General features: G+C 40.9%; 2 protein-coding genes across 2 annotated transcripts in view; one reads left to right on the top strand and one right to left on the bottom strand.

The window, feature by feature from the left end:
• Positions 1 to 5,465: 5,465 nt before the first annotated feature.
• The window catches only part of LOC126408867 (kinesin-1 heavy chain), a 19,045-nt gene continuing 487 nt past the window's right edge, over positions 5,466 to 24,023 (bottom strand). Inside the window, exons 2-26 of the mRNA XM_050074609.1 lie at positions 18,732 to 18,819; positions 18,560 to 18,633; positions 18,345 to 18,449; positions 17,476 to 17,524; positions 16,294 to 16,349; positions 16,113 to 16,200; positions 15,885 to 16,009; positions 15,567 to 15,671; positions 14,193 to 14,338; positions 13,765 to 13,913; positions 13,204 to 13,391; positions 11,457 to 11,525; positions 10,820 to 11,026; positions 10,400 to 10,543; positions 9,939 to 10,127; positions 9,680 to 9,797; positions 9,123 to 9,178; positions 8,796 to 8,905; positions 8,429 to 8,530; positions 8,262 to 8,322; positions 7,739 to 7,810; positions 7,526 to 7,630; positions 7,068 to 7,284; positions 6,693 to 6,834; positions 5,466 to 5,693 (exon numbers count right to left, since the gene is read on the bottom strand). Of these exons, the coding sequence (XP_049930566.1) occupies positions 5,690 to 5,693; positions 6,693 to 6,834; positions 7,068 to 7,284; positions 7,526 to 7,630; positions 7,739 to 7,810; positions 8,262 to 8,322; positions 8,429 to 8,530; positions 8,796 to 8,905; positions 9,123 to 9,178; positions 9,680 to 9,797; positions 9,939 to 10,127; positions 10,400 to 10,543; positions 10,820 to 11,026; positions 11,457 to 11,525; positions 13,204 to 13,391; positions 13,765 to 13,913; positions 14,193 to 14,338; positions 15,567 to 15,671; positions 15,885 to 16,009; positions 16,113 to 16,200; positions 16,294 to 16,349; positions 17,476 to 17,524; positions 18,345 to 18,449; positions 18,560 to 18,633; positions 18,732 to 18,819 (2,769 nt within the window). The 3' untranslated portion in view covers positions 5,466 to 5,689. The remainder of the gene's footprint in view (positions 5,694 to 6,692; positions 6,835 to 7,067; positions 7,285 to 7,525; positions 7,631 to 7,738; positions 7,811 to 8,261; positions 8,323 to 8,428; positions 8,531 to 8,795; positions 8,906 to 9,122; positions 9,179 to 9,679; positions 9,798 to 9,938; positions 10,128 to 10,399; positions 10,544 to 10,819; positions 11,027 to 11,456; positions 11,526 to 13,203; positions 13,392 to 13,764; positions 13,914 to 14,192; positions 14,339 to 15,566; positions 15,672 to 15,884; positions 16,010 to 16,112; positions 16,201 to 16,293; positions 16,350 to 17,475; positions 17,525 to 18,344; positions 18,450 to 18,559; positions 18,634 to 18,731; positions 18,820 to 24,023) is intronic.
• Positions 22,906 to 24,023, top strand: part of LOC126408868 (sodium- and chloride-dependent GABA transporter 3-like) — a 14,379-nt gene continuing 13,261 nt past the window's right edge. Inside the window, exon 1 of the mRNA XM_050074610.1 lies at positions 22,906 to 23,993. The gene's annotated coding sequence lies outside the window, so the exon portion shown is untranslated. The remainder of the gene's footprint in view (positions 23,994 to 24,023) is intronic.

Raw genomic sequence — 24,023 nt, 5'->3', positions numbered from 1 at the left:
ATATATATATATATATATATATATATATATATATATATATATATATATATATATATATAATTGCCGACAGACAGTCAATATCTGTCAGTTAGCTTTGGTTTGTTAGCATTTCCATTAATTTATCAAAAGCGCCCCCATGTTCCGACTGAGAATACATTCAAAGTGAGAGCTCCTGTCTGGTTTTATACTCTATGATACGAGCCGTCAAGTGTTAAGGGACACAAACGGGGAATTAGCGCCACAATATGGTTATAAACTGGAACTACAGCTACATTGCAAAACGAGCAATTTATTTATTTAAATTTCTGTTAAACTAAATAAATACAAGAACTTTAATAATGTAATGTTTCACTGTTTTTCTCAATCGTGGTAATGTATTTCTGTCTTCTAAGACTGTAAATGCCATCACTGAAATATTGCCATGGTTGGATATGTTCAGTGTTGGAAAGGTTACTTGTGAAATGTAAGAGGTTACAGATTGTTACCCCGTTGAAATGTAATAAGTTATGTAAATGTTTTAATTACTCCATCAAACTTATTACATTTGATTACTTTTTGATTACTTTTCTAACCAATGTTAAACTGGATAATAACGCTGAATAATATCCGTATATAGGCTATGCTATGCGATGCAAAGTTATATTCTACATATAAACTTTTTACCATAAACAATATATTCTGATGTACCATGTGTGTAATTACCAATATTTAGATTAATAATTGTAATTTTATTACACAATTTTTCTCAGTAGCTGTAACTGAGTACTATATTATATATTTGTAATGTAATTACATCTAACTAGTTACATGTTCTAACTAGTTACCTTGTGGACACTACACTGGATATGCTACATTTAAAACATTTTTTTTTTGTGATCCTCCCATATGTGTACAGATGACTGTATATGCAGTCATCACGCTGTGTATTGGCATAGGGGCGCCCTCTTGTGAAGATCATGCTGTGTTACCTAGGTTATGCCTGCTACAATCGTCAAGCAACAGCATTTGGAGAAGCTAATCACAATGAACAACATAGATCCATATGACTTGGCAGCTTGAAGCTGGATTTCAGACCCACATGCAATACCTCCACTCTCATTCCTGAACCGAGTCATACACTGATCAGCCAAAACATTAAAACCACTGGTGGGTGAAGTCAATAAAACTGATCGTCTTCATCTGCAATGTTCTGCTGGGAAACATTTGGCCCTGACAATCATTCAGATGCCTCTAGACGTGCTCAATCCACCCAAATACCAGACAACAGCACTCCCTGATGGCAGTGTCCCTTGCAGCAGGACAATGCACCTGCCACACTGCTCAGGAATGGCCCAAGGAATGTGATGAAGAGCTCAAGGCATCAGCCTGGCCTCAAAGTTCTCCGAAATCCCAATCCAATCAATCAATTCATGGGACATGATGCCAGTATCCCAGAGGTACCCACAATCCACGGTGGGCCCTCCTTGGATCAGACTTGGCTCTGACCTGTTGAGGCATGGACACAGGAGCTCTGGGGATGTCCTGTGGTGTCTGACACTAGGATGTTGGTGGCGTATCCTTTGAGTCCTATGGGTTGTGAGGTGGGGTACCAGCATGTCTCACAGATGCTCGATCAGATTGCTATCTGGGGAATTTTGAGGGCAGGTTGATACCATGAGCTCTTTGTCATGTTCCTCTGACCATTCCTGAGCAGCTTTTGCAGTGCGAAATGGTTGCACGTCCGGGGGCATCCACATGAATGCCAGGACCAAAGGGTTCCCAGCAGAACCTTGGATTGTAACGAGGAGTTCTATGTTATTCACTTCACCTGTCAGTGGTTTTAATGCTTTGGCTGATTGGTGTACACTTTGGTAAAGAGATAACAGAGCACATACCCTGAAGATGCTGCCCCTGCCCCACACAGCATGACATACCCTCACATTCTCCCGCCATCAACCAAGTAACTTGGCTTCATCTAGCCTGGCTCTGTCCAAACATAACATAAACCTTTACCAGCACATCTAAAGCTCACCAATACTTTGCACTTTACATCTCATTCCTTTATCCCATACATAAAAGCCCCAAGAATGTTAATGCAACAATTCATACTTTTAGTGGAGGGTACGTGCCGGAGTACTTCTTGGCCAGGAGCAGTTGCCAGGCAACAAGCAGAGAGAAGTCTGCATAAACTGTAGAAAATTTAAACATGGGTTTCCCCTGGGGGAAACATTTTCTAATTTTGTAGTAGACATCTGTGGCATCATGATATATAAAATATTATACATTTATACATAATGTCAAAAGACCATTTGTCTTCATATTAAAATAAGTGATTTAAATTCCTACTAATCTAGATATGCTTGCACTTCATACTGTAAATATTTCAAAAATCTTCATGTTTGACATGAATGATTGCATGAGTTCATCATTTCAATCAGTTTCAATGTTCAGTACTTTTAGATGTATCAGATAGGGTTGAAGTTGGGGCTCAGTGCCGGCCACCCTTAACTGGGAAAAGGGGTTAGGGTTAGGGATTTCTTCATGGAGCTGGCTTTCGACAACAGGGAATTACCTTGCCCCCTGTTGCCAAGTTATTAGCACAGTATTGTCTTAAATATCCCTGAGTGCTGTGCATTATGATTTGTAATTGGAACTGAGGGGTGGGGGCAGTCCTAGACCAAAGAAATATAATAATCTTTCTTGGAAATTAACAGTATCGGATTTCACAGAAACAGTTTGTAAGCTTATTGATCACTTTAGCATTAAATGGCCGTTACAGTTATCTTAAACACAACAAAAAGGAAAAAAAAAAGATAGCGTGTTTTGTCATAATTATTTAATCACACATACATTTACATCATGCAATCAATCCAAAACTGTGATCTCATGTACTTCCCATCTCCGTCCATATCAGAGCCCTGCTATTTGTGCCCCAGTTCTCCAGGAATGATCCAGTACCTTGTCCACTCATGGATCCTCAAAACTGTCCTTTAAAAATTGACCAACTATTACACAGTAATAAAAAAAGTGGCTACACTTTGTTTTTTTCTTTCTTTTAATTTAGAATTAATGCAAAATTCAAATATTCTTTGCTGTTTATCATTATCTATTTTTTCCCCATTTCATATCCAGTTTTGGTGGAAGGTCAAAGGATAAACATTTTGAGGTCCATGCTGCAAAGTCTCACCTAATCTAGAAGATTACACAGAGGGAATAAACCATCTCGATAGACACCAAAAAACCGTCCTGTCATAGACACGGGAGAGTGACTCCTCCCTGCAGCTTGTAGAACGTAATTATTACTTCTTAAATTATTTGCTGTCATCAAACAGTTCCATTTACAGGGCTTTGGAAAACTTCTCTTTCCTCCAGTCAAAAACAGCCACATGGAGTGTTTTTCTGAGTGCAGGTTTTGTGAAGAAGTGCTATTAAACCCAACATTCCTGTTACAAGATGACAAGTTTTAGTAAGACATGTTAGAAAGCCAAAATCCTGTCGCACTTTTTCAAGCTAGATTTGTCCTGCTAGTATTTGGCTGTAGAAAGCTTCTTTTATCTCTGTTTCTAAAAAGCTTTTATTCATTTGTAATTTAAATATCTACAACTGCACTGGATAGTAAAGTGTCACCATTTTGTCATCAAAAGGGAGTTTACTGTCTGGTACAGTGGTAGATACTTTATATTTAAGAATATGGTGTGGAAAATCTGCTGTGTCATGTTTTAGCTTTTTAGAAATACCTACAAAAGAAGCCTTCGATGAGACACCAAATGTTAGCAGAGCAGAAGCTAACGAGGAAGAAGAGCTTTTGACTCCACATGGCAGGATTACCGCTGCAAGCACACCCTGATCACACCTGCCAGTCGACTGATATTCAGTGTATTTTACAGTATATTGCACTTGCACAAGATGTTAGTGTTCTCACGCTGGAGTTACAATTACAACAAGCTCTTTGCCAATGCAGTGGGGCTTCATGGGATGTAAATTTAAAAAAAAAAAAATCAAAGCTGTGGTGGGGATTAGAAAACACAACAAAGACAATAAAACACAAAATAAATCCTACACCCCGGACTAGACTGAATTAAATAAACCCCTCCTACAGATGATGACAGAAGATTGTTGTGCAATTTAAGACCCTGCTCTCCTGACTGGCTGATCAGCGGCAAGGGTCCGACCCATCGACTGACACTCCCCCCACCCACTGCGAATATGAATCTAACATGATCTATGAAACAATGAAAGAGATACAGTACATAAAAACCCAGCAAAACACATTGCTTTTATGCAAATTTACAACCATAAAGGGGCAAATACAGTTACAGGTCCTAAATCTATAAGAAACAACAAAAAAAAGGGGTGTGGGAGGGAAGACCAAAAAAAAAAAAAAAGCCGAGGCACCCTTAAAAAGAAATCATGATACGGTACGGCAGGGGTCAAACAGTTACAACTACAAAAAAACAAAAACAAAAACAGGTCCTGGAGATGAGTGAGTGACAGCGACCCAGCTAGGACAGGACAAGCATTGTGTGTGCTATCTCAGTCTATATGCCTGCAGACTATGTGCTCCAATGTGCAGAGAGATAAATAGCGCTCATTAACACAGCATTATTAACCACTGAGAGAAGTAAAAACAGTACATTTAGCTACTTAGCATAGGCTATGCTAAAAGGTGGAAGTTTGTTGTGTTAACCAGATCATTCTCTTCCGTCCGTCTACATTCTTTGCATCCTTCTCATGAAGTCACCAATAACGAGTATAGGTTTTATTTTAACTTAATGATAAAAACAATTGGCCTCCACAGGTATTTAGTTAAATACATCTACAGTACACTGTCGCACGTCGTGGCTGTTTGTTTTTTTTATCCTTCTTTTAGCCGTTCCCTCTGCTGTTTCCATACAGCTCTCTCTGTCTCTCTCCAGGGAAGCGTGTGCAGTAGTGCCAATTTTACATCTGTACAAGACCGGACAGAACAGTAGTGCTCGACGCCATCTAGTCAATTCAAAACCATACAGTTTTTTTGTAGTTTTTTTTTTTTCCTTAAAGTAGCATGTAAAATCTATTCAGAGAAAAGTGTGGTTAACAACCAATAATAGTAATGATGAAATGTACAGAGGTTAGCCTATAGGGACAAGCTATTTCTCGTGGTAGGGTCTCCTTTGTTTTCTTTTTTGTTTCGTTTTAGGAAGTGTTTTCATCTTTTTCGGATCTTGCTACCCTTACATTCAGCATGGCACAGTGCAGAACTACTCGCACGACGACGACGGATGACGACAGACTGTGCAAAACAAAAACGAAACCCGAGCTACACGTTTTGAGGTGTTCGCCGGTTTCGCTCGCCGAGGCTGCGCTCAAGACTGCGTTTGGTTCGGTGGATACGAATATTATCTTGCCTTTTGTAAATTAAATTTGTTTTTCGTTTTTTTTTAAATTATTTTTATTATTATTATTATATCCAGTACGAGAAAAAGAGATAAGTCATGATGAGAATTGGGGGGGGGGGATGGGGGAGTGGGTCGAGGTGTTGGGGCTGGAGCTGTACAGGCCAGGAATATTTATATATATATATTTATAATTCAGAAACTCCTTCGTGGCTCCAAAGCAGCGACGAGGAGCCTGTTCGCTGTAATGGAATGACAGGTTGTCGGGGTGGGCGGGGGGGGGGGGGGGCGATATTGGCTTCTTCAGTGGTGTCGTCCTTCTATCCCGCTGCTCTTTAGCTGCAGATAAACAGAAAGGGAGAATGCTGTTAGTAAATGTCAAACACTTCTGCACAGAAAACTGCTCCCATCCATCACGCCTCTGACAGCTTATATCCATGATGTGTCAAACTAGTTTTAGTTTAAGCAAAAAAGTAGGCTGTTTTTGCATTCATGTGGCTGCTGAGTCATCATAACACAAGTACACTGAAAACTGGATTCAATACTTTAACGACTATTTACTAATAACGTTTATGTGATTACTGAGGCAGAGGGATAATCACTGTGGAATTTTTGTAAGATTTTTGCCGTAGGGGCCGTGCACATGCCGCATCTTTAACTGCCTGGAAAGCACAAGGTTGGGCGCTGGGTGCTACTTTTGTGCCAACTTTCAAGAGCGCAGAGGCAGGTTTGCGTCTGAGGTCGCTATGCAACCGTAACAAGCACTGCATCATGGTGTTCTTACTTGAAATCCGTGCAGAGCTGATCGTCTTGCAAGCACTGTTTTTTTAAGTGTGTCCGTGGGACAGATGTAAAGCTCTGGGCAGCCCTGATCAACTTCATCTCCTTATTTACCACAGACTGATATTTACAGAAAAGGGGAAAGATATCTGTTGGCTATGATTGGTCGTTTCTTGTCACATGACAAGAAACATGTCATGTGCATGTGCACATGTGTGCATGTTATGTGACAAGAAACGGTGTCTGCTGCTTAAGTTGAACTCTGTTTATCAGAGGGCACAGGTCCGCACCTTGGAAAATAGAAAGCCGCTATTTCATCCAGCATCGCCCTGGCGTATGAGCGGCGTGCCATGCGTCTACATTGAAAGCCATGGATTTGAGGGCAATAAAGGCGGCATGTGTACGGCCCCTTAAAGGGTAAGTTTGGTATTTTTCAAACATGGATCCTATTTTCTCATGTTTTTGTGTCTAAACGGGAATAACAGTTTTTTAACTGGTCTTGAATATCACACATCGTCTTGTTAGTTATGAGAAGGGAAAGAACGATATTCCTCTTACTTCTTGTCTGGCTTGCCGCCGCTGCTGCTTCCTCCCCTGATGGACACCGTCTGGCTGTTCTGGTAGAAACCACCTCCGCTGCGGTTGATGTTGGGGTGGGTGGGAGACGCCACTGGCTGCTGCCCAGGCCGGATAGGCTTAGCTGGGGAGACAGAGGAGAATGAGGTTTGGCCATTTCAGATGAACAGATAATGTTTGCAGTGTTGGGGAGATTTGCATTTTATTTAAAACAAAACAATATTTAGACTGTCAATCCAGTTAGAAAAATACATAAAATCTCACCAAAAGTCGCAAAAAGTAACTGATAATCAATTCTGTGTTTCCTGCCCAGAAACAAAAACGTTGTAGATGCGTTTTTCATCCATCCATACTAACCGATCTGGGCTGAATGTCCCCTCCTGGCCATGTTCTTGGCCCTGACAGCCTCCTTGATGCGATCAACCTCCTGCTGGTAGCGCTTGCGGTCACGGGCGGCGTTCTCCTTGGCCTCCTTCAGAGCAGATTCAAGGGCCTTGACCCGCTCAGCTGTAGCACGAAGACGTTTTTCCAGTTTAGGAAGCTCACAGCGCAGGTCTGCATTGTCACGTACCAGCTGTGGGACAATTTGCATCGGTTAAATCATTATTTTCATCTACCTTTCAACATCAATCTACCAGTGGAGAAGACAGTGGAGCACACTGAAATCGAGGTCAGAGAATAAAATGGATAAAAGGCAAGAGGACAAACTGAACAGAACACTGCAAATGGAGTTCAGCCAGAGAAGGTAATGTGAGATCTTAAACGGACAGCAATGATCTCCGAGCTGTTGCTGGGAGTGTTCATTAAAATCCTACCTGTTTGTGAACCTTGGTGAGTTGCTCAAGATTGTTCTCAAGAAAGGAGATTTTCTGTTTCTGCGCTGCACTGCCGCCTGTGTCATCCGAGTCCATCTCAGCGCTCTGCACAGCGAGTAATACACAAGCATTAAAACTTTATGCAGCGGTATTTTTCACAAAACAAACCCCCCTAATTGCATCTGAAGAGATTTTCTTGCATCAGAGTTTCACCTTTTTCACTCTGGTAGCCAAATCCTGGACAAAAAGCTTCCTCAAATTGTGCAGGGTCTGCAGCTCCTTGGCCTTGAATAGAAAAGACAAGTAATCAAAATCAGTAAATAACTTGAAAAGACTGAAAGAACCAGTGTTATATCCAAGAATTTAACACTGCAGAATATCACTTTATATCAAAGAAACTTCAGCAAATGTGCACAGATATCCCTACGTTTTAAAAACCTCAATACTGAGGCTGGTGTTGAATTCAAAATGAGTCATTAATTTGCTTTGTATTGAATTTACTGTAAATACTAACAGGGAAAAAAGGAAACAAAATAAAAAATGTATGGAATACTTGTAGCAAAGATAACTGATGTGGCATTTACGACTTGCAATAATGTGTCGGTACAAGCTTTATACGAGAAGTCAACTCACTGAAACAATCAATTGTACTTGCAAATGGATGTAACCCCAATAACTTATATGACAAAGACCCGCAATAGGTGCTTTTGTCATCAGTTGATTTGGATAAACTCACCACTGTCTCCTCCAGACCCTTCAGGTCCTGTCTGGCCTGCTCCCTTCTGTCCTGCATCACCCTGTACAACAACAACAACAGCAACAACAACAGTTAACATCTAAAGAAATGCACATGCCACAAAGTTGGTGATAAATGGCATCACGGTTATTGTATCTGTAGCGTACGTAAGCTCATGCAGCTTGCGACTCTTCTCTTGGTCAGTGGATTTGAGTTTCTCGTGCTCTACTCTGAGTCTCTCCTGCTCCAGCATGATCTTCTGGTTCAGACTGGAAGAGACGGCAAAGCAGAATGTTTTAATAAATTAAAGGTGTAATCTTTGCATTTGTGTATAAAGGGTATTATTTATTGTTATAGTTGTAACAAGATGAAAAATTGTCTTTTACATAGCTACTACTGTTTGCTACTTCAAATATCAAAATATTATAACCGAAACAATGTTTTAAATGATTCTTTATCTTAATATTTATCCCCATTGCTGTCCTCATCTTTTTAACAAAGCACTGACTGACCAAACAGAAATGTAAGTCTTACTCCTGCAGCTCAGTGATGAGTTTCTCCTTGTTGTCCAGCTCATCTCTCAGGCTGCTGATCTGCTTGTGATGAGCTTCACGGTGGGAGTGGATCTGCTTCTCCACCGCTTCCTGAACACACACAGATACATTTGCATTTATTTAACGGGATAATTAAGAAAACAATGAAAAAACACCAACGTACTGTGAAGGTGATTCAAAAGTTTAAAGGACCATTTTGGGCATGTTGAGATTTTTTACACAGTGTTTTCGGTGATAGACCTAAGCTAAGAATCCACAAAACAGTAGTGTTAACTTGTTTCCACTTATCAATGGATCAGGAACATACCTTGACTTCATTGGCAGTCTGGATCTCATTCTCCTTCTCCATAGCATGGACTTTCTCTGCAAAACATAAACACAAGATGCACTGTTATGAGATGGGAGTAGTGATGTTAGTGTTCACTGAACCCTACAAATATGAAAATGAGATAAGACTGGGTTTAGTTTACACTTCATACCAATTCAAATTTGGATTAAGATTAAGAAAAGAAACCAAAATACACTTAAGCAGCTGATTTAGACTTTTACAGCCTGAGCCTGCCCAACCTTTTGTCATGCCGCGGCAGTCTTACACACACCTTTTTGGCACTTACTCTGCCACACTGTAAACACTAAACAATCACAAGTTCTTGAAAATCTGGAGTGGGTTACTGTTCAGAGCCGGTTCTTGAAAACCAACCTTAGTACGTTTTTGAGTTGGATAAGGTTTAAACGTCCCAGAGAGGCTATTTAACTATTAATCTACAGCTCCTGTTGGTGTTAACTGCCTCCAATAGTATGTAAGTGGACTTGAAGTGAGTGCCTGTGCCCCATCTCTAGCTCTGTCCTTTAACAGTGACATACCCTGAGCGCTGAGCTTGACAAGCTCCTCATTGAGAGAGTCCACGTTCTCCTCCAGCTGCCTCTTCTTGTGCTCCACGTTTTGCAGGTACTCAGTCAGAGACTTGATTTTAGCCTCGTGCTGAAGACAGAAGAAATAAGTAAGGTATTTATACACATTATCTCAATAAGGATTCAGAGATGATTTTTTTTTTGTTGTTTTACAGGGATCAGTAAAGTGTATGTTTTCAGTTCATAACAGTTGTAGTTAGTTCCTACTTACCTGGGAGATACGCAGCTGGCAGGCAGCCAGCTCCTTCTCATTCTCATCCATCTTCTTGTTGCTCTCTGATTGGGTGCCTTCCAGCTGCTTGCAGCGTTTCGCCATGGTCTTCACTTCGGATTTCATCTTACTGATGTAGAGGCGGGCCACTGTGAACTCCTCATCTATCAGGCCACTGCCCTCGTGTTGCTGGAAGGGAGAGGAGGAAATTTGAGAAAGCACAACCACACAGAGGAAACAGACAGAAGAAAGAACCAGGTGTTCGTGCATTATCTCATCAGAATATCCAAACTGACACGGTACCAGATATGTGTCATGGTGAGTCACTGGGCCTCAAAGGATTTTCATCTCATAGTAAATCTAATAAGTAATCTTCCTTCTTTCTCTAAATTCCTAGAGTTTCGTGTTGCTACTGTAGCCATAGTTCTGCTATAGTAATGATGTGCAAGGCATGCCCATACCTTGATGTCATTGCTTCCTACAGCGATGCCAATCTCAGCCAGGTCTTTGAGCAGTGAAGACATCATCTCGGTCACCCTCTTCTTCTGGTGGTTGGACATCTCCTTCAGCTTCTGGAGCTCAGAGTCCAGAGACGACAGAATGGACTGCAGGAAGAGAGAGCAATCATTCTTCATGTCAGTGTGTTCCTTTATTGTTATTTATTTATATTCCAAGATTCTTATTTTAAGTTCCTCTATTTGGTGATTCGTGTAATGGATGTTTGTGTGCATGTGTCTGTAGTTCTTCTATCCCTGAAAGTTGTACAAGTTTAATTATCGAGTTGCATGTCTGTGTGTTACATATTAACACAGCCAAAACAAAGGACAAATAAAAGGCACATGACCAAAAATAAAGCCTGCTGACATCTGTCCCAGGCTCACCGATTTCTGGCTGAGCTCTTCGCTGATGGCCTCAAACTCCTTGGTCTTATCCTCCACCTCCTGGCTCTTCTGGTCATAGTTGACAGCCAGCTCTTCCAGAGCCTGCAGCACCTCCTTCACCTCGTCTTTGGAGGCCTCGTTCTCTGCCTGCAGGCGGTTCAGCTCTGCCTGGAGGTTCTCGTGATCGCGGCGTGAGGAGGCTAAGAGCTGGAAGCAGAGGAGAGAAAAGTAATTTTAGTACTTGTTTACAAACGCATTAAGGCTGAAGGGAACTATTCAGTATTTGTCACAATATGGATGAATAAGCAATTTGTATTTTTAACTGTTATCTTTATAACGTCACTGAAACAAGGACTTTAGTACCATCTTTGATTGTAGTAGTAATGTCATGACATATCAAGTATGCAAAACTCACTTTTCTTAACAGCAAAATATTAAAATTGCTACTACAAAAGCGAGTAACTGTAGTGTGAACTAATGGATCAAATTATCAAAGTACATCCTATTGTAAAATTATAAATACAACTTGACAGCTGGGATAGCGTCATGTGTTACCTCACACCTCTGAAACTACAAAGATCCAGAGTTCACTTTGCACCTGTGCCTTCCCTACACCTGTTGCACCTCCAGTACTCACCTCCTCCTGGTCCAGCATCTGCTGCTTCAGCTTTTCAGCCAGCTGGCTCTGCTGGTTGATTTCCTCGTCCTGTAAAGCACAGAGACAGAAAGCCACATTAGCATTCACACCTGGCACTGAAAAAAAGCCGTGGAAAAAATAAAGACTGTTTTTGCCTTTTTCTTGAGAGAATATCTGAATTTGACCAAAAGAAGTCAGTTTTATTCAATTCTATGGGGAGCAGCTGTTATTTCCTGTCAGCCAAAGCATAAGCAAACATTCAAACATTAAATATAAAGGAACCCATTTAGGATGTTTATGCTGTCAAGTTAGTGACTGATGAAGCCCTGCTAAACAAAGATATATATATTTATATATTAGTTTGCCCTATTTAAAAAACAGATTGCATATTTATGCAATAATGACCAGGTGTAATTTTCAGTAAGCTACTATCCTTCATGAAATTCTTATTTTCTTGGCATGAAAACCATATGCAATAGTCTCTAAAAGACAATCCAAACATTTCACAAAGACATCCAACAACTGCAAAACGGAAATTCTCAAAGTGTCCTTGTTCTTCAAGCTGTGCCATCCTTATATCGTGTCAGACCAGCCAACACGACATCTAAGGAGACGTCTAGCGTGTAACATTTACTCATGAGAAATTGGAAAAACAATCTCCAGATTTGGTGGCCTACAAACCAAAGACCAGCAGAAACACATTTGAATCAAACAGTTGCCTCGGCCCTCTCTAAACCTGTTTTAAGATAAATACTGGATGGAAACCATGACGCTTGAGGCAGAGCAACGCCTAAAGGACTCAATCTTGTTTATCACTCCTTAGTTACTAAGGCATGTAATCATTATGCCTGCATGTTATGAGGAAAATATGTAATATTGTTGCTGAATATCACAATACTGACACTATTTGTGACATATAGACATTTAAGTGTACTCTGTTGTTGACTCAGTCTTGCACAGTGCCTGTGTTTGTATATTTATATTTACTTTATGTGGGTGTGGGGGGAGCTGCAGGGTTTATTCATGGACAAACTGAAAGCTACACTGTGCATTTACTACCACTTGACAGCTTCCCTGTTAATTTCTTCTCTGCTCTGATGATCGCCATAAGCTGTCAGCTCTGAGTGCACACACGGTTACTCTCCTACTCAACCACATACTCGCTATGCACTGAGCTCTTCTTAAAGAAGCCACGCTGCTCTTACAACACTACTTTTCATTCTCAACCCAGCTGTATGTTTTCCTCCAAGACACCATATGTTTTTTTGCGATAAAACTCGTATGTTGGTTTAGGATTTACCGCCATTTATGATCCATAAAATAATCCAGCCTTGTAGTTAGTGTATCCTGTATCCTGCAATCCCTATTGTTTGACTTTGCCTAATGGCGAGGGCGCTGTCTGATTGGCCAGCACCTGCAGACAGAGTGTAATTTGATGCGTTGTTACTGTATTCAAAGAGCAAAATCACTCTTTTGCAATGTTTATTGCAACTGTTGACATCGCGATGACGATTCAAAGAAACGGTAAATGGTGCAGTAGTGGTCATCTTGTCATTCTTCCTTTTTTTGTTACAGATTTTATCTATTTCCCTCCAGATAACCTCCAGCAGTTACAGTGTCGTATGCATATTTTATTATGCAATTCAATGTGACGTGTTCTTTTTTCAGTGTGTCAGTAGTGTGTTTAAAACCTGTTCACACAATGTGTAAGTCTACAAACACACTTTCATACACCTCCGTCGCTCACCTTATCATCCAGCTGTTTGTAAAGTTTGGCCAGCTCGGCCTCACACTTGTCCTTCTCCACGTCGGTGAGGCGAACACCCGGCACGTTGGGTGTGGAGGCCTGCTTTTCGTTGATGATGTTGTCCAAGGCCTGCACCTCGGCATTGGCTTTCTCCTTGTCGAACTGCTCCTCCACTGGCACACTTTCACCTGAGGTGGGGGAACGCACACACGTTAAATATGCATGTGTAAAGAGCTTTATTTGTCCTATGAAATAAACAAATACCAGCCTTTTAAAGTATGTGCAGTTAGCAGTCAGTGAACACAAAAGAAAACTGTCATCACTCCTAGGTGTTAATGCAGTATACTGATACAAAAATGTGTACTGTTGTTTCCTTTAGTAGGAACCTAAGACAAAGTCTGTTTCTGGCATTGCATCCTGCACAACACACTGCAACACACAGATTCAAAACACCAAAAGAATCTGGATCAAACGTAAGAAATTTTTACAGCACTGATTCGTTTTTCTAAGGAATCTGTAGGCATAGAAGAAACAATGGAATAAGACAGTCTACTTCCTCACCATTCCTCCAGCGGTTAAGCTCGTTCTCCAACCAGTTGATGGTGTTCCTCAGGGTCTTATTCTTCTCCTTCTCCCTTTCATATTTCTGCTTCCACTGCTCTGCTGTCAACTCCACGTTCACAGTGACAGTGTTCTTGATGGTCTTTGCTCTGGATAAATGAAAAACAGCTTTTATTCCACTGAAAGGACTCTAATAATGACATTTTATGCACAATTATACTTTAAAAAAGGTACCAAAATATACCAGCAACTAAGCTTGAACCATCACTGGACCAACTGTGACAATGATTATGAATACATGTATGCTTTCCATTACCTTTCTACACCTATACATGGGCTTCTTCAACTCTATTTTAAACTATTAGTTACAGAGTGAAATAAATTACACAGAGCAGTTAAGCTTGTTTTCATCCTACTGGCCTACCAACCTTTGTCCGAACATGAGGGTGGATTTGGTTTCGGCCTCATTATAGGAGGAAGGCGAGCAGCAGATGACAATGGTGGTTCGACAGTTACCGCCAAGAGAGTCCTGAAGGATACGGGTCATCTTGCTGTCTCGGTAGGGGATGTAGGCCTGGTGTACACAAAAATACATACAGGAACATTTAATGAGTAGAAAGCAAATTAACTGACTGTAGTGAACCAAACAAAATCTGTGTTGTGGTAAAAAACAAAGAAACAAAAACTTTGAATCATTATTGCCCTTTATTCCGTTATAAATAGTTCAACAAAATAATGGAAAAAGTGCGTTTTGACGTGGGATGCATCTATATATGAATGGCAGTCCACCTTGATTAAGGAAAATTTGACAATAATACGCTATGGGATGGATTCTGGAGTTGGAAAGAAATACAAACGAAAGCATAGTATTCTCTATGTTCAGAAAATACACTTGAACATTTTGCTCCTGCTGTCTTGAAACCGAAGAAGCAGCCAGGACAGAGCTAACAGGATGTGATGGCTTCACTTACAGAGCTCCTGAATTTCGTAAAACTAGATGGCACTGAAATACTAACGTGATATATTATCAGCGTTGATACAAACAGCTGAGCTACAGCAGTGTGCTATAATTCTTTTGAATCCACGATGCTCAGTCGGGAGTGAGACATCTCTGCACAATAGCTCATTTGTTTTAGACGATCACAAATATATCAGAGGCTGTCCGCCCCAGGTTGTTTACAGAGCGAAGGGGCCTGACAACAAACCAATTGTTGATTAAAGTGAAAAGTGGGAAACCACTATCAAGCAGCTGAAGCAAAACATTGCTTGGAGGAAAGTTTTTATCTGCTCAAATGTTTTTGTGCGGCACAAAGGACCTGTAGATGGTTGAAAAGCCACTTTCATAGTAGGATAACCGAAAAAAGATGCTGGTTTCCCAGCTGCACACCTAGCTCTGGGCTGTGCAGGTGGTGAACAGACTTCCCTTCTGTCTGCTACATTAACAGTAATGTCTGTCATTTCAAAATGCTATAAAAACATTTGGGTGGGAAAAAAAAACATCACCTGAGGTTATAACAGATCTAACACTTGTTGCACTGAATAAGATACATGATAAAGACAAAATTTGGGCTCATTGTTCTGAAGTACAGATTAAAGTTTAACTGATGAGACAGTTAACTCTGCCACAATAACCTTAATCAGTAAACATATTTATCTCAGATAATTCACTTTCACTTACAGTGCAAATTAAAAAAAACAAAGCCCACAGAACACCACAATAAATTCAACAAATGGATCTCTCTATAATTGCAGCGACAGATTTAATGGCAGAGTACAAATAGAGTTGACATTGAGATACTGACTGTTCCTTCTGCCAGAGCAGAGATGACGTTTCCCAAGGACGACAGAGACTTGTTGATGTTCTTGGCTTCATCCAGCACAGCTCCCTCTGCTCCTGTTTTACTGACCTGAAAATTACACAGACAATAACCTCAACAAGGTCTCGTGAAGCTCAATGTTTAAGACAAACAAGGGACTCTAATCTAAATCCAACTCAAGTAGACAACACAGGGGAAATGGGTAAAAAAAAAAAAAAGTAAATTAAATACTTTATTACAATATAATGACTACGGCAAAATCAAAGAAATCTACCACAATGTATAACAGATGGTTCTCAATACCTTTTCACTGCCAGCCAGATCCACCAGGTAGAGTTTGCCACTGAGCTTCTGCTCTGTCTGAGTGTTCTCCTGTTTGACGTTTATCAGGAAGATACTGTGACTCCTGGAGCTGTGCTCGTTCATGTCTGAAAGAGAAATTACACCCGTGTGGTTAAAATGTATCAGCCTCTAAAATGCAAAAACTGCAGGTAATGGACTTGATGGTTGGATGAAAGGATGGTATCTTACTTGTGACTGCTACATGTCTGTTTGATTTGCCTTCATCAATTGTGTCCATGACCTCCTCTGGGCTGCAGACAAATCTCTCAGTGCAGCCCTTTAAAGAAAAGCAGAACGTGAGGATTGATTATCGGTCTTCACAAACAAGTTTTACAGAACACTTGACATGTGATATGAGGTTAGGTCTCACCTTGACGTATGGTACTCTGTTTTTGTCTTCATGCACTGACAAATTGGTCTTTGACACTGGAGATGAGAGAAAGAAGGTGTCAGGAAAATTGACTTTGCACCTGAACATATGGCATACTATGTGTAAACCACTTATAATTTTACTGCCATGAACATTTTGTTTTGCTTTATCATTATGAGGTAAATGTTGAATGCACAGTGTAATGGCTACAGAATGATGACACCATGGCCAATTAGATTGGTTCCATATAAGCCTTGCTTTCACTATGCAATTCTGTCTGCAACCAGGTACTATCTCCCGGGAAGATAAAGCCTTGATCAGAAATACTTTATTTCCCCTCGGGGATCAATAAAGTATTTCTGATTCTGATTCTGATTGATATACAGCACAAAGGGAGTGCATCAACCATTGTGAAACCAAAACAGCAAGAGGACAGCATCTTCCCCAGTTGATATCTTTCTCCTGTTATAAAAGATAATCTCTCTCAAGAAGTGGAAATGGTGGACGGTGGAACATCTGAAATTTTCCTGAACTTGAATGGCTGTAAGTAACTTCTGAAATTCCCCACTGACCAGTTTACAACGTACGAACCAAAAAACTTCCACTCAGCTGGTTTATACAGTTTAATACCGATGAGCTAAAACTGTTAGCCAATCAGAACATGTATTGCGGAAGCTGTCTTTGAGTTAATTTAATACCTTTCCTTTTCACTAAAGGTAATTGCAAACAAATGTAATTCTCACCACGTCATAGTGTTTTGTACAACAGAATCGTAACATTAATGGGTAATATGAGAACATCACATGATATAATGCAACAGGTAAAACTTGTTTTTCATGTTTCTGCAGCTCATTTTGACACCATTCAAGGTGGTGGTGTCTTGTACAGTTCTGCTTAAAAGACTTACTTGAGAATATCAAATGTACAGTATATCAAATAACAAATCATGTGTTCTTGTATATGTAAAATACACACATTTACAACTGATGATCAACAATGAAGAACAAAGTCAGTGTTTACAGCTAGCATCCCCCTCCATCATATTCCTAACACAGATGCTCATTAATTTTCTCAATGTTTCACAAGCTTTTAGCAGCTCATTGTGTCACATCTGTTACCACTGTGTGGTACAACTAAAGGAGAGAGAGGTTCAGTGCTCGCTGCACCATCACAGCCACTTACCATCCAAAAGGTCCCGGATCTTGTCTAAGTAAATTTCAAAATATGAAACCTGTGAACAGAGAAAAGAACCTCATTATTTGGCGATCCAGCTGAGAGATCAGACCAGAGAATCACAATACACACAAGGGGCTGTCTTGTTTACTGCAAATGATAAAAACAGCAGCACAGTAATACACAGGTTTGAAAACACACAGAAAAGACAAAGGTGCCCTTTATTCCTAATTATTACAAATAAGGGAAAACCCAAGAGGAAAAACTGTGTAAGAGTGTGGTTTCTAGTGTTTTTTTCCAGATTCTTTCCTCTACTAATTTTGTTTATTTCTTCACACTTGCCTTGCAGGGACTCTGATAATTACACTACTACTACTACGACACACACAGCTATATTCAGACAGGCAGCTAAAGTCTAATATATCAGCAGAGTCAACACGAGTTAATCAGGTATTTTCTGAACGGCAAAAAATACTCTAAATTCAACATGATTACGTAAATATCTCATCACCTAAACTTTCATATTTCATTATTTCTCTTATACCCAACACAAAACTGTGTGTTGCAATGCAAGAGTACAGTTCAACAACAGCAGAGAGTCAGCCAGGAAACATGATGCAGCAGCACCAAGTGGCATGTTGCACATCACTCATTCTGTGCTTTGTAATAGCCATCCACAAAACAGGAAGTACGTAGCTAGTTGCTAGCACCCTCAGTCTGAAATAGTCAGCCATAAATACCAGTTTTAAACACATTATCTGAAACTGGAACTGGAATTTGAGAATTTTGGAGGGCGGTGTTTCTCGAATCACTGAAGCACTCTGTCTCCTCAAATGGAGTTGGGATGGCTCAGAGGCTTGCCCCTTCTAACTACTTACTTTGATATGAAACTCCAGGTTTTCATCCATGGAATAGATGTAGTTGAAGATATCTTGAACTATCCTGGGGATGATGCCCATTGCATCTGTGTCATGGAGATTCCCCTGCAGAAAGAAAATGAATCTAATGTAAGAATGCTGGAGTAAAGATTTCTATTCTAAAAAAGGAAACACTTCATTTGAAAACAGTGCCAGCTCTAAGAAGTCATCCTTACCTCCATGGTGTGTGTTTTGCCAGATGATGTCTGCCCATATGCAAAAATGGTTCCATTGTATCCCTCCAGAACATCTAAAACACACCACACAGAGGGATTTTGTCAAGTCAAGATTTTAAAAAAGACTGGGCTTGCTGTCATTTGTTGTGTATATGCCTGTAAAGAATTATACCTTTTACAATCTTCTGGGCGCAGGCGTTGTACACTTGTTCCTGTGTTGTATTTGATTGAAACACTCTGTCGAACATGTAAGGTTTGCCCTGGAATGAAGAGAATGAGAAGAGTGAGTAACAGCTATAGTATCAACACAAAAACTCACCTTGTGTAACCTCATTTAAAATAATAACACTCCATCCAAATGAAAACACAAAAACACAATTAAATCTCTGTCAAGAGCAAACCAACTAGCAGCATTGTTACCATAACCCTGAAGCCACACAAAGAAGAAGATGATGTTTGCCAATCAGAAATCTGAGAAAAAGCCAGAAGGCTACCTGGAGCAGCGACTTCGTAACGCATTCTGACACCTCTGTTTCTCAATAACGTGGAAGAGTAACGGTACATTTATGTGTAAACATGTAAAAGTCCTGTTAGCAAGGTTAGAACCAGCACTGTTGTGGCCATCTTGGCTGCCATTACAGGTAATGTCACCTCATTTGGGACCCCTCACGGAGGAGATATCACACACTCTGCACACTCTGACTCTGATGTTACAAGCCAAAACTCAGTTTTCCCTGTCTGCGTGTCAACACTGAAAACAGAGCTCCTGAAAATCTTCACCCTGCCTGGACAAAAGTTCAGTTTTTTAGTGACCTCTAATGCAGTTTTGCGTTGACAAATGGCCAAAACACATAGAAAAAGCTACGTTTTCAATATAACCACGTACCGGTGGACTAGGACTGTGACATCTTGTGAACGGATCTGTGTGCTACTTTCTTTCACCAACTGACAAACAAATAATTAGTGACATTATTTAGGCACCAAGTAGCTGATGAATGCTTCCCAAAATTATGCATTCTGCACATAAAATGTCAGTAACTGTAATTTGTTTGAAATCAATATAGCATGATGAGTTATTGCTGTGATGGCTGAGGTGGCAAAAAAAAAGAGAGATCTTCATGCAGACACTCTAACTTCAGAAAAAGGCATATGCATGCATCCCTTACTGATCCTTTACACATTTCACCTCTATTTATAACTAGATTTTCAAAGTGCACAAGTTTCACTGATGGACAGACATTTTCTTTCAAATGTACATTTATCCACTGGTGACAATAAAGAGGTGACAGGAAACAAGGGTAAACAGAAGGGATGCAAAAAACATCCCCTGACAGACCCACACCAGGGGTGTTGCATTACATGGTTAGTCTTACCACCAGGATGCCCCCAAGCTGTCACATTTTGATGTTCTCAACCTAATTCACCCTCTGCTGACTGCATTCTAGCTAACATCTGAAAGTTAGCTGTCCTGATGCAACTTTTCCCATCCCATTTGAAACTCCTCTCCAACAATCTCAGCTCAGCATTCATAATGAACTAAACTCGAGCTTTTAATTTTACCACTGGCTAAAGAGCCAGCCTACTTCAAACAAGTGCGAGGGTAGCTGATTGTGATGTCCCATGGGCCAGTCAAAACTTCAAAGAGCAATTCCAGTGAGATACCGATCAATAACTGGATTTAAGAAGGCAACCGCAGGGTAATAAAACTGATGGTACGAGCAATTCTGAGGTTCAACTGAGATGGCACGTTGTCTTCAGAGGTTTAAAGTCCCAGTTGACTCATCTTGTCTCCAGCCTGATGGGTGGGGTTCCAGCGGTGGTGCATTAAAGAGTTTAACACAAGACAGCCTCATTTGATTGTGATACCCCAGGTTCCAAAAATATACATGCCTTAGTGGCATCTGTTTTTGAGTCACTGTTAACAACCTGTTAGAGCAGGAGCAGCAGAAAGTTGACAAGTAGCTAGTGTCACCCTGGAGATGCCTCGGATTAGGCTTTCACGTTTAAGACCAGTGGTACGTAGGGTTGCAGCGATATACCAGATTTATGGTATACGCGATACAGAAGTTGATGGTCATTTTACCACGTACATTTGATGTCTACGATATTTAAAAAACCTTCCATTTGCACTCCTTTAAGGGTCGTTCTGACTGATAATAATAGAAATTCTATAATACCATGAAACTGCGATATTTTATGAGACAGTTACTGTGCTGTCTCTTAATATTGCAACCCTAGTGGTACGTAAACACATTCAAACCTCAAGGGGAAACTACAGATGTAGCAATGCCTGGCATTGAAATTTAGAGCCAACTTTACTGGTACTAGAATTATACAGCTGAGATGTCCTCAATTTGCACTCCGGCTCATAATCCCCTCTGACAGACGGTCACATCTAAAGCACAGCTCGGTGCAACACAGAGCAGCAGCATCTTAAGACGCTGATAATTCAGTCCAGCTAGCCACATCCTGGCAATTAACCCAGTCCAGAACAGGAGCGCTGAGCCACTATCAGGCCTGCCAGACACTGTCAGCAAACAATGGCGCAGCCTGAGTTTAAAGTCCTCATTGTTACTGCTGCTGCTGGCCCCGTTACCTACACTTTTGTCTAATGGGATTACTTTCTGCAAATGTAATTACAGTGAAAAGCATTGTTAAAGTATTAATAAGTGCCCTGTCACGTTCTTGTCTTGATGGCTTTGTTATGATACTTACCCAGGGTGAGCCATTTAGGAGAGACAGTTACACACAGTCCAAGGTTATTCTGCAGCATCCACACGATTCTTGTTGTATGATGCATGAAATCTAATTAGATTTGTGCTGCTAGGCAAAATAGGTCAATATTCCATGATTTATCAATTTGGATTTGTTGGCAACCTTGCTTCCTGGTATTGCTTCTGTTATTTACTTGTTTAAATGTGTTAGCAGCACTTTAACTTATCTCTCTAATCCTTTTCTTTTCTATCCCTCACGCAACTGCGCCACTACAGTAAAAGTAGCTGAGTCGTGTTCTTGCGGGGCGTCCCTGGCTACTGTATGCAAATAGGAGTTGTGACAGCAAAGCATGTGGGAATGACCTGATCTTATATGTGCAAAACTGACACGGAAGTAATGGAGGCATGAATAATTCACCTGCTGCACACTCACACTACACTGGCAAACCTAGCTTTGCAAACTGAGCTAGTTACAACACCCATACCGTCTCATCTGGAAACTTCGTCTCCCTCCCTTTCCGGGCAGAGACTGGCAGGACTTTAAAGTGAGCCACAGCTGAGTAAGGGCGTACAGCAGGATAACGCTCTAGGAGAACGGAATCTCTGGTGTAGGGAATATCCACAAGCATCAAAGTAGCATCACCAAGGCCTGAAATGGTGAAGCTGCTCGTTAGCGTTTTTACTACGCGCAGTGTGGTCAGCCTCACCACTGGCTTAGCACTGCTGTTGAGGCTTTAGCCCTAATACAGGGTCCCGCCCTAGATTGTTTCAGAACGGATACAAATATGAGCTAAGTGAGTCAGTCACCCTGGATAAGAGCATCTGCAAAACAAAGTACATCACCATAATAATTACCCTCCCCACCCGGAGAGATTGCCCAGCACCCGGCCAACTGCCGCTCTGATTGGTCGAACAGCTGGTTACCAGGAGAGAAAACACAGGGGGATTACCCAGGAGGCCTGTGCTGCTGCTTATGGGCACTGTAAGTGTTGTACTTCTCAAAGCAAATACACCAGCAGAGGATACTAGGCTCTGCCCTACAACACTTGCGTCCTTCACAATGTCCACTGGTATGTTGGCACTATGACTGGCACTCTCAACTGGGCTGGGCCACATCGTGCCTGAGGGGCACAGACAGTACGCTTGCTGTTAGTTAAAGGCCTGGAGTCAGTGTCAGCACAACTATTCAAGAAGTCACCACAACTACAACAGTCTTCTCTGTTTGCATGACAGAAAATGAATAGTCATGTTGTATTCTAAATTCACCACCTAAATTACAAGTGTACCTCCAAAGCGGATGTGATTCATATCCACTCAGCTGAAAATCTGCAACTTCACAAATGCAATTCACGATCAGTTTCTATTGCCTTGTAAATTCTTTTAAAGCACAGGTAAGCAAAGACACAAAGTCCACTGAGAGAATGACAATAAGGTGCTGAGGAAACCTAATGTTTAACCATGACTTTTGTTCAGATGATACGCCACTGGCTTTTGCACGTTTAGGATGTACAAACATGAGATGTCATCCTGGTTTTTATGCTGTTGTTATGCCTCCTAATTACTTCAGTCACAAAGCATGTGAAGAGAGACCAACCTTTTTTCCTATTGTACATGTTTTTTTAAATAGTGTAGAGGCACGCAATGGTACGAACACAGGCTGTGTAAACAGTGCTTTTTTAGGGACATACTGCATAGGTAAATGATGACAAAGCATCAAGCGCACATCATTTACAAACTAACCTCAGGGCAAATTCTTTGTTGATTCAGTAAAGTGGAGGTAACATGGCACTGCATTAGTAACGGCATTTCCTTCTTTTGTTGTAGTGGAAATTCTGCCCATGCCATTTTCCTTATCAAGTACTGGATCTGTATCATTAGCAGACTAATTAAACTTAAAACAACAAACTTTGGTTTGTTCCCAACCTGAATGTCCTTATTAAAAGAAAACAGACTCAATATGTACTCAGATTTTTGAATATGTAGTTGAACCTGTTGAGTTATGATCTGCACAGTGTCCAGTCCCTGAAGACCAACAGGATACCACTGACTAGGCTGCATTTCATTTGACATTTCCACTGCCAATGACATTATTTTGACTTTACCATTGTCTGTACCCACTCCTTAATAGAAGCTTATTTAGGTTATATGAAATGTTCAATGACAGGTCATTTCAATTTAGTCTACAAAGAGCTGGTTATGTTGCCAGCTGGTTAGCTAGCTAATGTTAGCTTTAATTAAGCAACAGTATTAAAACTAGCCAGCTAGCCAAGGCCGGCTAATCTGTCAACTACCAGCTGGCCTAGCCTGCTAGCCAGCAGTGTTAGCCAATACTAAATCAAAGCTGGCTTACGCTTTATGCTGACGCAAACTGTTCATAATTAATAGCTTTGTCGTTACAGATGCAGGTCTACTCATTAATTAATGTCGTGATAACAGTGCAGTGACTAGCTTGCAGGCTTTCAAGGCTAACGCTGGCGACATTTTAACCTGTGCCAGCCAATGTGTTTGTGGCTTTGTTGAATGACAGCTCGCTAGCCATGACAGGGCAACTGCGAATAGTGACATATAACGCCAACAGCAAATGGACTGGCTTTGTTAAATGTTAAATTGAGTGCTACTACCCACTCTCCACGAACTGGAGACCGAATAAGTGAAATGTTTAGGTGGCGCCAGAAGTTGGATTCAGCTGAGGGCCAGCGGAACAACGCAACGGTGAACAGGTCAGCCCTTGCTAACGTTAGCTAACAAGC

This window comes from Epinephelus moara, chromosome 21, assembly GCF_006386435.1.
Source record: "Epinephelus moara isolate mb chromosome 21, YSFRI_EMoa_1.0, whole genome shotgun sequence".
In the NCBI taxonomy this organism is placed as follows: domain Eukaryota; kingdom Metazoa; phylum Chordata; class Actinopteri; order Perciformes; family Serranidae; genus Epinephelus; species Epinephelus moara.
Note: the sequence above shows the minus strand (reverse complement) of the source record. Positions and strands in the feature narration are given on the sequence as shown.